At 39.7% G+C, this 17,848-nt stretch overlaps 1 protein-coding gene across 1 annotated transcript in view; it reads right to left on the bottom strand.

The window, feature by feature from the left end:
• SOBP (sine oculis binding protein homolog) overlaps positions 1-17,848 on the bottom strand; it is a 119,029-nt gene that overhangs the window by 85,651 nt on the left and 15,530 nt on the right. Inside the window, exon 4 of the mRNA XM_077811698.1 lies at positions 6,666-6,817. Within this exon, the coding sequence (XP_077667824.1) occupies positions 6,666-6,817 (152 nt within the window). The remainder of the gene's footprint in view (positions 1-6,665; positions 6,818-17,848) is intronic.

Genomic DNA, 17,848 nt, shown 5'->3' with positions numbered 1-17,848 from the left:
CCCACATTTTAAAATATTTCCTCTCCAAACCCAGTTTCCTATCTGCATTTGTTCATCAGTATTATATTATATCCTAACATAGCAATGGAGAGTAGTTTGGTTCCCCAGAGCCTTAGGAAGAATCCTTTGTTTCCTATAATGAACTGGAAACCCTGCTCTCTCTCTCTGTAAAGCAGCATCCCCAGTAGAAGCAAGACTGTGAACTACTTCTTAAATTACACTTCCCTACAAAATCTGTAAAGCCAAGCAACTGCAATTCCATGCTAACTGGGCAGACCACCTGCACTACTGTGACCTTTCTCAATACCTAAGTAAAACAAGGTGAATCGGCAGGAAAAATATTGATTTGCTGTTCATATTCCCACGTGTTTCAAAGCTTATGTTAGAAAAGGAACCTTAAAATGTTAAACCTGAGCTTTTTAATGTCAGGGGACATTAACTGCATTATATCTAGTGAAACAATTTCCAAAATTTTCATGAATGATAGTCACTTCACAAATAAAATTGTACAGATGTCTGGGGAAAAAAGGGAGCAGACAATTTTGTCATTATTCTTTGACTTAATAGCAAGATTGTTAAATATTTCTGATGCAGTTAGGCTGCATAATTAAGCCTGAAATCAAGAGAACTTTCTCTGACAATTTTCAGTATTAATTTGGGGGCAAACAATAGTCTGTTTACTTAGAGTTCTGTGTATTTTAATCATATAGTGGTATACATTAATTAGCCAACACAATTTGAAAGTGAAAAGAATTATCTAATGTAATATTACTCAGCACTAGATAAATGTGTATTACTTTTGACGGCCCCAATTGTTTTGCTGACACTAATTCTCAGTACACAACTGAGACAAAAATTTCCATAGTACAAAATGCATCATCTTCAGCATTTCATTCCAATGCTACAATGGAAATAGCACTTGCCATTCCTTCCACCTTGAAGTGGCGGGAGGAGTAAAGCTAGATTCTCTCTTGTAGAATGATGCCATGTTTGCATGAGGGATGTCTGACTCCTCTGTCTCCTGAATGTATTACAGCCCTCTGGGAGATATGTTTTTAATGCCATATGAGCCTCACTAGGCAAGTTACCTGGCTACCTGTGCTACTGATTCATTTCAGGTATTGTAGATCAGTATTCCGCACAAGGAGAGAAAATTATAATTATTTCCATTTTCTTGTGCAACAAACTTTTAGTTTTTGATTTATGTTTCTTTGTTTGTTTGTAGAAGTGAGATTTGATTACGCTGTAAACAAAAACATTTATCATCTTTTTTTCCTGATTGTAAGGCAGTGCAAAGCAGCAACAAGGTCAAGTGTAATAAACTGCCTGACAATTTTGCACTCACTCTCTCTCCAATACCCTAGTCAAATCAAGAAAATCAGTCTCTAACATATCTATGTATGGATCTCGTAACCTGTATGAATTCAGTCTTCATTCTAGGTAGAGCCATTGGGTCATAATAAATTTGTTTTCTGACCCATTGATTCAATAAACTAATTTTAAAAATTAATCTTCTCAGGCTTCAGACTCAGTGGTCTAATTATGAATTCAATATTTTCTTTAAATGTAATATCCTGAAACTTGTGGGCCAGTGGGTTTGCAATGTGCTGCTGTGATTCTTGGATTTACATTGGCTAGTCGATAGAATGAAATCTATAAGGAAGGGAGCACTGGAACAGCTTTAACCCTAAATCTGTTCATTTACAAACAGTAGGATGAAAAACTCCCTTTCTTGCAACATTGCTTTTAATTGGTATTATTATGCACAACAGGTTATCATTATGCACTAGTTCACGGTGTACATTTGACTATGTATAGCAGACAAAACAGGAACAAGAGTTCAGATGCAGAAACAATCTAAACGTTTAATCTCTCTGCCTAAAGGGGTAGAAAAAATTCTACGGAACTTTCTTTTATTCACTTATTATTAGTAATTTAGACAAGAGTCATATTGTGGTTGGGTCTCACTATATTTATCTGTCATATATACCTGCACTGCTGCTGGAGCACAAGGTTGAGGATTGCTACCCAGGTGTTGCTGTTCTAAAAGCCCTCTGTGACAAAATTCATGGAGAATCAATACGTACCTATGACTTGGGCATACAGCAATGTAAGTCCATTCCATAGTCTAGCAATGATTCCTGTTATCCAGACTATTGCAACTCTTGGCAGGAATAGTACATGTGAGGGTGCAGGTGGTGTTGTAGTGTGCATGCAACTATGCACCTCCAACATACAGCTGCACATTAATGGTGCTTTTGTAGAGTTTGTGTGCCTTCCTTATAGATTTCATTCAATAGGGTGCTTTCAGCTGGTTTCCTCCCAAACTTTAACCCAACTGGGAATTTGTAAAGAGAGCAGCACATCAGAGCCTACATTTGCCAAATGTATTGGAGAGGATTTTTGTTTTATTTAAATGCTGAGATAATCTTAATTCTATATGCAGCAATTGGTATTAAGATGTGTATAACTTGCATCATTATTTTATAATGTTTTGAGACATGAATGATGATTTATTCTTTACTGTTTGAACAGTCCTACAGTTTTAAGCAAGTGCTTATTATAGCAGTTCTTAGCCAGGGTGGGAGCGGGGAAGACTGCTTAATACAATCCATTAGGAAATTCAAGCCTTAAATGAAATGACCACAAAGTCCTATCAGCTCACTGAAATACAGCAGCTGTACATATTTATTGTAATACAACACTATATTGTTGCAAAGATATGCTGTTTAAAACATGCATAAGGCAGGTGAAATGTGACCATTTTACTCCTGTTTGAAAAATGAGAAGCTGTAGAGTGGTGTAACTTTTCAAATACATAAATAAACATTAGACTCGTGGAGAAGACAGGTACATGGCCAGACTAGTAATAAGAGTTTAAAAGGTCATTGGGTATACCTGAAACTTTTGCAGCCTTGTTACTTGTAAATACCAGGGAAGGTGAAGAGCTGTTTAAACTAAAAGACAATGTTGGCACACGAGTAAATGGATATAAACTGACCATGAACAAATTCAGGCCAGAAATTGGATGAAGGTTTCTAACCGTTAGAGGAGTGAAGTTCTGGAACTGCCTCCCAGTAGGAATTCTGGGGGCAAACAATGTAATGAGTTTAAAGAGAGGGCTGACAAATTTATGAGTGGGATTGCATGATGGGGTTGCTTGTGATGTGCGGAGCAGGGCAAAACTTGAGAGCCGTGGGGGTCCCTTCCAGTTTATGTTTTATGGCAGGACTTCAGCCAGTCACCTGCAGGGGTCAGGAAGGGATGTTTTTCCCTGCAATGTATTCTGTGGGGTTTTTGGTCTCCTTCCTCTGAAGCATCAGGGATGGCCATCATGGCAGACAGGACACTGGACAGCGTGGGAGAGTGCTCTCAGTAAGCATTCTCTCTCAGGTGCTTGGCTGGCTGGCTGGCTCTTGCTCACATGCTCAGCATCTAGCTGATCACCTTAAGAGGGGTCAGGAAGGAATTTTCCCCCAGGCCAGATTGGCAGTGACCTTGGGGATTTTCACCTTCCTCTGCAGCGCATAGAATGCGTCTCTTGCTGGGATTAACTGGGGATATCTCATTAATCAATTCCCTGCAATTGCAGGGGCATAGGGCATTGGTCCACCTCAGTCCCTCCTATTCTCTGCCTGCCTTGCACATAACAATAGTCTTCTGCGGGCTGTGATCCTTTGGTCTAATTTTGGTTGTTGGGTTAGGTGTACAGGTGCTGAGTGATACCGTGGGCTAATGGGAGTGCTTAATTTGTAATGAAAGAGATGCTGAAACTCAAACAATTAACTTCCAGGGATCAAGTGATTTTTTTTTTTTTTTTAACTTTCATAACTGACATGGCAAGCCCAGAGGTGCCAGGGCTCAAGCCTCGACACAAATTAAGCACTGGCTCATGGTATGCACAAGGTCACACTAGATGATCTGGTGGACCCTTCTGGCCTTAAACTCTATGACTTTGATCTTGTGCCGTGTTTCTCAAAATCCTGTTCTATTAGCTAGAGTGAAGTGAAAAATAATAAGGGCCTGCTGAACTCTACTGAACCTGCCTAACTTCAATAGCAGCATTAAAATTCCCTGAGTATTGCATCCTGTGCTTGTTCATATGGAACACCATGAATATAGAGGTGATAGAAAGTTCTAGATTTAAAATAATGCGTGGGCCAGGTTCAGGTCTCAGATTCACTCATGCAGCCACAGGCTCTCACAGGTGTAACCGAGGGCGGAATTTGGTCCTTTAACTTAAAGAAGGCTTTTAAGCAATGATCCAAATGCTGTCAATTGTGTTGCCTTGCCATGTCTTAATTCCTCAAGGCAAATGGGAAAGTAGGACACATGTTGATCCTTAATATTTACAGAAGAAAATCAGTTACTGTTGTGACCTATTTGAGAAAAGAGTAGAGCAATTTATTGTGGTGAAATGTGCATTTAAAAGAATAAGAACTTCTTTTGTTCTTGAGATCTATAGAAAAGGCTTAGAGGTATGCAGAGGTTTCTGTCTGAGGAGAGATTCAAAATATTTGGGACTGTTTAGTTTACAGAGGAGACAAACAGAGATGATATGATAACATATCTGATGCAAAGAATGAATGATACAAAGAAGGTATATTGGGCACTTCCCTTTACCCTTTCCTATAATACATGAACAAGGGAACATCCAACAAAACTGACAGGCAACAAATTTAAAGCTGGTAAAGGGAATATTTATTTACATAATACATGATTAATCTGTCTCTCTTATGGCCACAAAATATAATTGGATCCTATTTTCTTAGTCATAACGGGATGACACACTGATATGGATAATGACAACATCCATAATTACATTAAGTAGAATCTTTTTAAAAGGTTTTTAAGATGGGATATAAGCCCCCTGCTTCATGGCATAAGCCAAAGACTAACACATGGGTTTTAGGCCCCACTGTGGATTAGTAATTCCATAATTGTCCTCTACAGGATTTCTTGCCCCTTCCTCTAACGCATCTAGTACTGGCCTCTGTCAGACATACAGTACTGCGCTAGATGGACAACTGGCAATTCCTATGTTCCTGTGTGCTTCCTTGCTCAAGTAAATCCTGTCACTGGAAGCCAGGGGAGTTGCAGCTGAATAAGGAGTGCAGGACTGGATCCTTCATTACCCCAGAGAGCTTACAGCATGTGTGGCGTGCGCACACACACAGAGGGGTACTTCACTGTCCACGATCTGAACATCCAATTCTAAAAATCATCTTACATGAAAGAAATTTACTATTTTCATGTCAAAATGTGGAGTATTTTCGGTGCATTTCTCCCTACCCACCCCACATCCTCCAAATAAAAAGAGATAAACACTACACTTCACAGAAGCTTCCACATGATTGTTTAACTTGCCTATCTGCTCCAGTAAACATTATGAGCTTGATTCTCAAAGACTGCCACTAAAATTCCACTCTGCTGATTTTTACAACCTAATTCTTTAGACTTTTTTTTTTTGGGGTGGGGGGGGAAGAGAATGATGTGACCCAAATTTATAAAGGAGGGTAATTTGAAGCTACAATGTTTCTTGCATCTAAAATCCTTTTTTTTTTACTATAGATTCAAATATCAGATTGGGGGAGGGGGGATTATTTTTAAGATGACAGACTTCAAATGTTCTGCAGCACAAGGGTAAAATATGTAGGTTTAAGAAACAAAAATGTGAAGGATTTTATGAATAAATAAAGCTGTCTAGATCAATGAGTCTCACCCAAGGACTCCTCTATTACACTAACAAGTATCAAACTGCCATAGCTATTTTTTGTAACAATTAAAAGTTGGTGTGTTTTGCAGCGGTGTTCCCTTTTTGTTTTTTAAAACAGAAACACCCTATATTCTGCTGCACAAACCAGCTGCTAAAATAAACTACAGGGCAACTTCAGTCACTGCACTTTACAGATTAGAATAATTTTTGTGTCATTTCACTTTGGGAAACTAAGCCAATATTAGAATTCCATTTTAACTTGAGATAAATGATCTTTCAGATTATTGGAAACATCCTCATGCTATGATAGATGGTTTTGTCACTGCTTACCCCACACAAAACACCAAAATGTCTGAGTTTTTTTAAAGCAATAAGTCCATAATTGTTTACATTTAAAGATAAACTTTAAAAGCATGAAACTAAGGTCCTGATCCAAAGCTCACTGAAGTCAATGGAAAGACTCCCATTGCCTTCACTGCACTTTGGGTCAGGCCCTAACTGCATATGCCATCGCCAGTGATCCTGCTGCCACTGAAATCAATGACAAAACTTCTCTTGACTTCAGCTGCACAAGATATAGCCACCTACCAAAAGTAAGACTTGTAGGTCTACCTCCCTATACACAGCTATGAAGATCCCTCCCCTAGTCTTACACATAGAGCAAATATAATAAGATTCCAGAGCAGAACCATAATTCTTATTTTATAGTGCATTATTAGTATAGTCTAATTAAATTCATCCACCCTCACAAAACTCAGGCATCAAGCTGAGGGAAACTGAGAAAACAGGTTACACATTAGTAAGGGGTGATAGTCCAACAGACAATACATATGGAAAGGTAAAGGGAACAGACAAAACCATAAGAACCAAAAAAAATATTTTTTGCTAGCTATGAAATGAGACCTGAGCTAGGCCTGTGTAGAGTTACATCTTTCTTTGGCTCTCTTACCTTGTTTCTCTTGAAGTATGCTCTTCGGCAAGCTGCAAAGCACTTCTCACTGCAGAAGCATTTCACTTCACTTCCCATACTCAGGGAATAGCGCTTGATTCCCACTTTCTGGCACCAGGCACACATTATTTGTACATTTGACACATCATCTTCTACAACAAAAATATAAAAATAATGTTTATATCAGATGCAAACACCCAATCAGACATCTATGCACTTAACCTCAGAACTCTATTGCAGTAACTTTGCCTTCCTCACTCTTTGTGAGCAGAAAGAGGCAGGCTTGTGATTAACTACTTGTTCCCTAGGCAGCTGGTAGCCTGTGCCAATCAGACCAGGAGACTGGCAGAACTTCTGAGATGGATGGAAAAGGTTATCTTAAAAAATGGTGCATCACTGAAAAGCTCTGGAGGGCCTTTCGGCTTTTTAGCATGTTTAAGAAAGTGCCTAACTGTATTTTTTAAGCCAGTAACCAACATTAAAGACCAATGTAACTAATGCTGTTATATTCCCGTTACTTAAAATCCATTGTCAAGAGCCTCGGAAAAATTCTGCTCAGCAACTAGATGATAAAATACTCATGGAAGCTACTGCACCAGAGCAATGTAATCAGGGCCCTTACAAACAGGATTCTAAATGGAATGTGAGGAAGGAAAAGGAAATATCCCATTTGGGTGTTGATTCCAAATAATGACTAGAAGAGAATGGGAGGAGGTTTTCTCTGAGTAAGACTGACACAAAAATACATATTTGAATGAGAGGGGAGTTGCCTAACTGTGACCCTAAAATCTGCAAAGCAATTCTTATTATGGTTGAGTACATTTTAACTCACCAAAAGTTCTCTAATATGTGCTATTTGACCCTGTTTTGAGTTCTTCTGACATGTATGTGGAGATTTAACTTTTTAATATTTACATTAATTTTGGTGTTATTTCCCTGAATTTTAGGGAGATCATTTCAATCATTCAAAAGAAAGTGAGTGCAGCTTTGTACTCAATGCCATTTTCCTCACCTCATAGTCCTCATCCTCTTTCCAGTATTCTTCATGTCTCTATTCTAATTTGATAAATATTTTCTAGCAACCATCTTGTACTGATTTAACCATTTCAGTTCTCTGGAGCCTCCAACTTCTTTCCCCAATTACATTCTTTGCCACTAGCTCTTTGTGCTGTTACCTATAGTTGTTTCTGTCTATCTAGAGTATGGAAGTACCTAGGCTGTTGCTTTAAATTGGATTCATATAGTCAAGTGCAAGAAAATTCCCCATAATAATAAGACTTACACAGCACTTTTCATCTTCAAATCCTGGCAACGCTACTGTGAGATCTGTGAGGTCTTATCCCCATTTTATGGAAGGGGAAACTGAACAGTTAAGTTACTCGTACAAAGCAATACAATAAATCAATGGCAAACCCATGATTTAGAACTAAGGATTCTATTCTTATATCCAGTTCATTAGACAACATGACTTTTCAGTCACTGATATTAACTATTGTCTGGTTTCTGCGGGGGGGAAATCCCCAAAAGATTAATTGTTAAAGCAATTTTCAGTCCAGGAGTGATGGGAAGTTCATGATTCAGAGAGCCAGCCATGCAGTCATCCCATTTCCCTGTAAAGGATTTGTTTTGAAGCAATGCTGTCATCATTCTGCAAAATTATTGGCAAACTAATTTTTAGTCGAGTGATTTGGCTCCTTCCCCTGGCTATCGTAACTCAGAACTACATGCTGCATTTTATTCACCTTAGCAGAGTAAATACTGCCAGTTTAATAATGTTTTTCCTTCCACAAATTGTGTTGTGCTTTATAGTTACAAATAAAATTGTACAATGTAAAAAACTTGACCTTTTAATTTGAATCAGACTGTACACCTTTAAAATTATATTTAAGGCCAAGCCATAATGTAGATTTGTGTTTAATATGCTATAATTATGACATTTTAGCACTTACTCTTTAGAGTGGGATTTGCCAAAATCTCATAAATGTTCTAACATATTTGACATCAACGGAAATCAAATTACTTTGGGCCAAATTATAGCCAGCCACGCATGGGATCAAGAAGCTCACACTGGGGGCAGTTATAATTTTGGCTGCAGGATGCTTTGGAGTGCAGACTGGCAATAGGAGCTGCCTAGCGTTGTCATGGCCCCGGGCCTCCCCTGTGAACCAGCAGAGCTGTATTGGCAGCAGTACTAAGTACATCTATTCAAATGTGAGTCAAGAAGCTCTTTCCATCATGCTCCCCCACTGAGGGCAGTATGCCTTAGAAAGGGCATTGTTTCTGAGAGAGTATAACTCCTTTCCCACCTTAGTGAACCTGTTCCTTTTAGAAGGCATCATTTTGCCCAGTTGAATTTACCTGGCAAGAGAAGAGCCGGGGAAGCAATAAAAACAAAGAAAAACCTCTTGCACCTGAAAACAGTAATGTGCAACATTAAAGTCACTGAATGTACTTCATATTTTCCCCTACCAATTTAAGAGTATTAACTCTTAGATTGTTCTACAACGCCCGAAAATGGAAGAGGTGCGGATGCTCCCTTTTGCAACAACCTTCATTAATGCAGAGAAGAGCTGAAAGGGGGAACTCACCACCTGAGAGCAGAACTTACTTTCAAAGAGGCTAATTGCTGGGAGCACTCACTTCCAAAGTAGATAGGTTCTGTAACAATGTGGACTTAAAGAATGAGCACAAAATTCCAAAACATGAGTTTTGAAACTATTCCATAGTGTGGGCCACATCTTAATAGAGAGAATGTCTCCTGGACCACTCACCCACCTGTCTGTGAACAAACACACTCTCGCTGGTGATCAGGAAGATCACCTATCCACCCATTTACAATCACATAACATCCTTGTGGCAACAACAGCAATTGTTCCCACGAGAAAAGTAACCCTGGGGAGCTCAGTTGTACTCTGTTTTTCTGCAGCCATGCAGGTGGAGTAAGGCTCTCCTGTACCTCCTTGTGGGGCCACGTAAGGCCTTGCATTCAGCTCCTGGCAGAGAGGGAAGAATAGGAGCTGCCCACTCCCATATATATACTGTCCTCCTCTGTCTTAAATAAATCCCACTACAAGCTGCCCATCAAAACTAGCTGGGTACAAGGTGGGAGTGAATGCTTCATCCGTAAAGGACTAGTAAAACACTCCCACGCTCCAAACAGCAGTGGTGGAACTGTGGCTCAGGGATCTCTGAAGCACATGTCTCCTGGGACAGTGCAGCTAAGGCATCACCCTTTGCTCAGGGCTATACCTTAAGGCATAATCTTACCCTAAGAAAGTATATAATGTATTTTTAACTTCTCTTAATGCAATTTACCAGGTGGAAATAAGTAAGTAAAGGAGCCAGTGCCATGTGATCAGCTCTCCGTGGACCACCAATGGGTGGGCCACAGACCACAGTCAGAGAATCTCGGTTCTAAAACAATGTATTTCTTTAGCTTTGAGCGAATAGGGCTGACAGATAAAGGTACACAGGATAAAATCAGGACAGGTGCAGAGCCAAGTGCTGTGGCTTATGTGGCAGGATATGTGGATGAAAGCTGGGGGCCAGATTAAAGTTCCTGATTTGTGCACATATTTTCTTCTTCTTCATCAGTTACAAGACTGTATTGAGCTTGTGAAAATATTTAATAGGAACCTTACATGACAGTATATTAACCTTAATGGTTGAACAAGCAGAGTACAAATTTTAAAATAGCTAATAGTTCAGCCACTTCTGTAATTACAAACCAAAGGCACTGAGAAATAAACCAAAAAATATCAATTAAGGTTTTGTATAGTAAGAAACAGAGTTTGGTTGTTTGGTTTTTTTTTGTCTTATTCTAAAAAGAAACTGGAATGCTCCAAAAACTGTAGTTTAAGTCTTCCATAGAAGTCAAGATTCCCATAACTTTTTCACAGACCTTCATTTCATACTAAGACTAAATTCTTCAGAATTATATTTACCAGATACTTGCCCTTCTGTTAGAAAAATGTATCAATATATAGTATCTAGCACACTCAGTGACAAGAGTTTACAGCAAGAACGCAGAAAAGAAGGGACTCTAAAACTGAACATGTTCAGGAGGCTTGTCTACCCTCAATCTTTTCCAAAATTCTTTTATATGATTACATTAGGCCAGGTCTACAATGAGCATTTTTCCAGTGTAACTATACCAGTATATTATACTGACAAAGTGCTCCTCGTATGGACACAGTGTATGCTGTCAAAACTGCATTTTGTATCAGTCTCGTTTATTTCAGACCACTTGTGCAAAATATGCTATCCTAGCAAAACCACAATTTTGCCAGCATGACTGCATCTACACTTGTGGCTTTTGTGAGTACAGCTCTGTTGGTCAGGAATCACACCTCAGAGCACCCCTGACTGACACAGGTATGATAGTAACGTCCGTAGTGCAGATCTGGCCTTCATATCATCATATTTTACAGTTGGTAAGACAAAGATAAAGTTAATTTTGGAAACTCTTCAATTGTTTTGCCAACTCTGTATTACTCCCATGGGGTCCATTCCTGCCAGGTGTTTAGCACCTCTTTAGAGGTGCTGAGCAATACCACTATACTTTACACTCAACATTTATCAAAGGTAATGACAGTATTCACAGGCATCAGACAAGCAAGACTTAGCACAAAGTAAGTAGTAACAAGTGAGTTTTCAGCAGAACATCCACACGGATGTTTTCTATAAACACACCAGGTATTAGAACCACACATTTATTTCATTTACTGCTCGAGATCTGAATTTCCAGCCTCTATTTTAGTGAGATCTCAGCTCTTCAGAAAAGTTATTCTGGGAGTTCCAATCTTGTGTTTTTCTGCCCCTGGGTTATGTCATTAGGTGCTGAAAGAGTGCTCCCTGCAACTGCTGCACATATAGTGCTTATATACATCTCTTTATGGTTCTTAGCCTCTGTATTTTTCATAATGAACAATGCAATAAGCTCAGTATGTTTTCAGTGTTAAATCATGTTCCCAAAGGGAGCAGTTTGTACAACAAGATAAAATTATCATATTATAATAACTAAATATGCATCAGGCTAGAGCATGCTTCAATTAAGCATCAAAAGTTTGCACTTTCTCTTTAGGTCTTAATTAAGCAGAATGGTGTTGGGGATTTTGTATTGGTTGGTTTTGTTTTTCCCTTCAAACCAATGTGAAGGAGCTATCGAAAATTGTCCTTCTTAAAGCCACCAAGTAGCAGTTTTGGCGAATCCCTGTTATATATACAGTAGTCGTAATATGTGGGGTGGGGGGGGAAGGGGGGGGAAGGAACAGAAAGTAACCAAGAATAATAAGAGTAAATCCTTTCTTTATAGCTCTGACCCATAATCCAGGCAAACAAGCAAGGCCCATTGTATTAGCAGGATGAATTCCCTAAGATTCTGGTGCTAAATCCTGCTCGTTTTATTCACAGTTTATGACTACAACATTCTAATAATGTTATTTTAAGTTATCCGATCTGCACTTACAACCCTAACTCCAGTTTCAAGAGTTTTGGGAAACTAAATGCAGTTAATGGTCCTGATCCTGCAATGAGCTCTGTGCAGGTGGTCCAAACATTGGCGCTGGAACACTTTTAATAGTGGGGGTGCTGAAAGCCAGCCCCCTTACCCTGTCTGCCCCACCAACCCCCCCAAGCTGGGGCCGGGAGCAGGGCCATGTCTCCGGGAGGGAGGGACCTGGCCAGGGGTAAGGTAGCTGAGGCTGGGGCCACAGCTGGGGGTGGGCCCCGGGCCAGAAATGGAGCCCCAGGAACGGAGTCGGCAGCTGGGACCCTGTGTAAAACCTGGGGGTGCTCCAGCACCCCCCAGCACACCTAGTTCCCGCGCCTATAGGTCCAAAGGATTTCATTTCATAAACTCCTTGAACTCCATTCAGCCTGGGGAATTTACAGCCTTGTGAGATTGTAAATTCTTTTAACCTGAACTGTTTTGCAAGAAGAGTTTCTAAACTGGCTAGGGCTATGCAGTTCTGGCACTGAAAGGGTTATGTCTGGAGAAGTAATGTTTTGGACCTGGAACTTAAAAGGTTACATCCGCAGGGACTGAGTAAACTACAGAAGTGGTATCTGTGCTCCAGCACTGAAAGGTTTACACCTGCATGAAATGGTATGGGGAAACTGTACCTGTGATCTGGTACAGAAAGAGCTACATCTTCAGAGAAACCAATGGGAAGAATAGGAGGGGAGCCATGAACTTTGGCATTCCCTGTCCTTCCTGAGTCCCTCTCTTCAGACCTGTTTCCTAGCCTTCCACGCTCTTTCCCACTCAAGCCTTTCAGTACCAGTGCCTACTTTCCTTTTCTCTAAAAAGAAAAGGAGTACTTGTGGCACCTTAGAGACTAAAAAATTTATTTGAGCGTAAGCTTTCATGAGCTACAGCTCACTTCATCGGATGCATTCAGTGGAAAATACAATGGGGAGATTTATTTACCTGATCACTCTCCTTACAGTGTGTATGGTAACACCCATTGTTTCATGTTCTCTGTGTATATAAATCTCCCCACTGTATTTTCCACTGAATGCATCCGATGAAGTGAGCTGTAGTTCATGAAAGTTTATGCTCAAATAAATTTGTTAGTCTCTAAGGTGCCACAAGTCCTCCTTTTCTTTTTGTGGATACAGACTAACACCTGCTACTCTGAAACCTTCCTTTTCTCTGTTTTCCTATTCTTTCTCTCCTCAATGCTCCACCTACAAGCCAGAGGCTTGCCCTTTAAAGGAATTTGGAGCCTAACTACGTTTAATGAGCACAAGTGATCTCCTGCTGCATCCTATTAGCCCCTGGCTGGGAGAGAACCATGAATTTTATTTAATTCACTGGGGCACACAGTCAACCTTTTTACCCTTTTTCAAGACTATTTTTTTGCAATGAAAAGGACAAAAACTTATTTTTTTAAAGAATGAAATCTTAGATTCTCTAGCATCTAAAGTGTTAAAATCAAACTTTATTAGCTGTACTGGGGTCTGCCAGAATTTACATAATGATTAATTCTGGAGTTCTTCAATCCAAAAACACTAGCTTTCCATTGAGGATAAGCAAATAAAACCAATTTGGATTTTCCATACCAAGCAGCTTTTGGGATAAAATATTCCCAAGTCAGACTCCTCCAAAATAATTTTGCACACTCATATGTTTAAAATGTCTTGTCTGACTAACCTCAATTTAAAAAAAAAAATCTGGAGGTTTTTCTAGGACATCCATCACCACCATATCTAAGCACTGACCCTGTGACTGGATGACATGCTTGACAAATTTCAGGTGTTGAAAGCAGCTTTATAAAACAGTTATGAGAGGGAAATCAGAGAAATGGCTTGTAATGGAAAGCTTGTTACAACTGTAGCTGTGTAATCACTACAGTGACTCTATAATGTTTCCTTTTGAAAGTCAATCTCTTGAAGTAGGCAAAATGGTAAAAAAAATGGTAAAATGGAGTGTCCCAGTTCTTTTAAAAGTTGTTTTGGGAAACCACTGCTTCTCTCTATTTTCTATGCCTGAGTTACGAGGCATATTTTCATATATAGCTCAATAAGAACTGAATGCATAATACAAATGTATACTGGCATGTGGGCAGGTTTTAAGCATGCAAGCACACAGACACAGATTACAAAAGGAGTGTGGGAACTCCCTTCTTATTCATCACATGCTATTACAGTGCATGTGTGGACTTTACGATTTTCTTTCTGGCACAAAGGAAAAACACTCTGCTGTCCAAAGAGAGCAAAAAGCATTGACATGGTGCTGGAATTAGAGAAGACTGGTAACCAGTGGCATGTTAAAACAACATAAAAACAACCTATTATCACTGAAAGCTAGATAATTGTATCTGAAAAAATGAATGTGGATAAATAACAAATAGACACTTATAAAAGCTACATTGATATTACTGGACAGTACATATGTACCACATGGAAATGGTGCAAAAATTCAAGTGGGAACAGGATGCCTGTTCACACTAAAGGAATATTAGTTGTCAAATACAAAGGAGGTGAAAACCAGCAATGGTAGCAGGCAGGTACAAATGTCCAGTGTTGGCCCACTGGACAAAATAGCCTAACAAACTCCATCAACACAGCCCTTCCAAATACACACACAATTTTCAGAGACACTGAGTCATTTTGCAACCTTTCTCGATCAGTCTCAGGAGTCCAGAGAAGCCTTTGGTTAATTCCCTTCAGTCATACAGAGAAGAAAATAGATTAATAGACTACAATAATTTCAAACAAAGAAAACAAGAGGAGACGAAGTCAAGTAGTAAGCACAAGAAGAATCATGGTTGTGGACTTGTTAGAAAGTTAAACCTGCAATAGGAAAAATAGTAAAACATTGCTCAGATCAGTGTCAAATGAAATCAGAAGAAGGAATAAGAGTTGAAAAATAATGACATGGGAGCCAGAGTACACTAAAATTGAAACCACCTCAGTATATAACATTAGGGCTAGTCCTGCCGCTGTTATTTAAGCAAAACTGCTATTGAGCTGTGCCTGAATAAGGACAGAAGGATTGGGAATACATCAATGGGACCATGGGGAATTTAGATAGGTAATCTTGGAGTTAATTTTACAACCAAGTTTATAAACCCTGGATAGAAAGCATTTTAAAATTCATCCCAGACTTCTAAATTCTTCCTACAGCATTTGAATCTTGATCATTTTTACAGCACACACTTCTAGAGAGTCCTTAGGGCTAGAACTAATACCTACTTTTATGCATTGCACACTGATGGTACTCCGTTATAATAATAATGAGAATGAGTTATCTAAGTGCACTTGTACTTGTAACAAAATTGTAAACTTCCATTCAAATATCCAGCTCTGATAAATAATATAGCTCATTTCTTTCGAAAATACCTCTCTTAATTATTCATCTTAGCATTCAAACATAACATTTCCTTGTTCCAAGTTTTCTTGACTTTTTTTCAAACATACAGTTTTATAATCTGATTTAATGTCACTTCCAAAATCTAAACATGCTTACTTTACAGGACCCAGATATTAGAAATGCTTTTGTTTGGCCTCAGGAGACCTTACCTCCTTCACTCTGGTATTTTTTGGGCCCCAATAACAGTAATAACAGTTTTGTAGCGTCAGACATTATACATCACTTTTTTAAAAAAAATGCCTTGATTGTTGCAAACCTTTCAGTGCAACAGCAGTCCTTATAATTTTGAAATTACCAAGTGAAGAAATGAGGTGCAGAGGAACAGAGCTGGCACTGTTCTAGGGCTTGGAGGACTTAAGATCCCTCCCAAAAAAATACAAATTATTGTTGTGGGGGTGGGGGGTGAATAGGAGATCATTTTATCCTTGTATTTTTGCCCTTTGGATGCTAGGTCAGCTCAGAAGCAGTCCTCCTTCCCTTTCACTGCTCCCCTTAATGACTGCTTCCCCACTCAGTGCAGCATAGCAGGGAGCCAGCTATTGTTTGAGCAGAGTCAAAGCTACTTAAAATAACTGATTTATTCTGTAAACCAGAGGCATAGAGAAGAGGGTGAGGGAAGGAACATTATTCCCTGCACCTCTATGCATGCCCCAGGCACAACGGCAGTCCTTCTACTGCCCTGCTGCTGCACCCCCTCCCGAAAGGGCCAAGACTCTGCTCCCCTCCCTCACATAGCCAGCCCCACATGGACTGGTTGGTAGCACACACTGCACCCAATACAAGGGGTGGCACAGTGGCAATGTTCTTTTCTTGTGGAACAACTGTGTTCCAAAAGCTCCCTTTAGGGTGGGGCATCTCTGTACCTCCATTTGGACCATGAGGCCAGGCAATAAGGATCCAATCCAATGTCCATTGAAGTCAGTGGAAAGGTTCCTACAGAATTCAATGGGTTTGGGATTGGATCGAAACTGAGCACATAATTTAATGGGAAATGTTGATGCTGTCAACATATACACACAACTACAGTGATGGTTCTTTACTTGGCCAGAATTCCATATCTGAGAGAATGAGGAGCTGCAGTCGAAGAACTGTCGAAAGGCACTACCCTTTAGATTGAGAGTCAAAGGAAGTTTTAGATGTACAAGGAATGCTGTAAATGACAATAAGTGACAGCAAAAAGCACTCAAGGATGCAACTCTGGCACCTATAAGCTAAATTCTAGATTGAAGCAATGGCAGAGTAATAGGACTTGGTTGTGTTTGCCTGTAGTGGAACAATTTGGGGTGAGACACAACTGGGATCCTCAAGCTGTTCCGAGTGGCCCACAGAAGAAGCATTGGGTGTTTAGAACTCCATCAGCCCTACAGAGGCACAGAGAGTTAATGCTCCCCACTGTGAGAACCTGGAGAGGGAGAGAGCAAAAGAGAATATCTGGTGTGACTGGAGTACCTGAAACAGTGAAATCTCTACAAGTGTAGAGCCAGTGGGAAGGAAATGTGTTCTCTTGTGCATTTTGGGGCCAGACTCTGCAACCCCTACTCATGTGAATAATCCTATTAGCTGAAAGTGAGAAAATACTATTCAGTGTGTGACTAAAGGCTGCAGAATACAGGTTAGTATATTATATACTAGCATCATGGTTCCAGTACAAATATTATTCTTTTTCTGTAATGTTGCTGGCTGCTATTCCTTGTTCTTTGTTATTTTGACATCATTTGTTATTGTGTAGAAATAAATTCTCTTTTCCTTTTACATTGCTCTGTGGAACACAACATTTTTCTAAGGCTAGGAAGAAGTAATTTTATTATTGGTATCATGTTGTTTCAATATGCTGTACTTGGGACTAACTTGAATCATCATTCAGAAGCTGCAGGTGGCGCAAAATGCAGCGACCCACCTGTTTGGGGACATTAGCCTCAAGAAGCATATTGCACCACTTCTCTCAAGACTGCACTCACTTCCTGTTTGCTTCCAGGTGCAATTTAAGTTCTTGATGTTGATCTACAAAGCCGTATATGATTAGGGTGCTGGCTGAGTATGTTTCTTTTCTAACATGCTTCCACAGCAGATCAGGTCAGCTGGGGTATTCTTGGTAATAGTGTCTAGAATTAAATGTCTCGGGGAAGAGTATTCTCAGTGAAGGGCCATCAACTCGGGAATTAATTTCCCACACCAATCTGCCATATCCCAGGACTGTTGCCCTTCTTCAATACACCGTATAAGGCCCACATGTCTTCTCAGGCCTTCTCAGAGGTGTTTATTGTAAGGGGTGAGAGCCTTTAAATGGGAGCTGTTAATATTTGAT

The sequence above is a fragment of the Eretmochelys imbricata genome, chromosome 3, assembly GCF_965152235.1.
Source record: "Eretmochelys imbricata isolate rEreImb1 chromosome 3, rEreImb1.hap1, whole genome shotgun sequence".
In the NCBI taxonomy this organism is placed as follows: Eukaryota; Metazoa; Chordata; order Testudines; family Cheloniidae; genus Eretmochelys; species Eretmochelys imbricata.
This window is presented reverse-complemented; position numbering and strand designations above follow the sequence as displayed.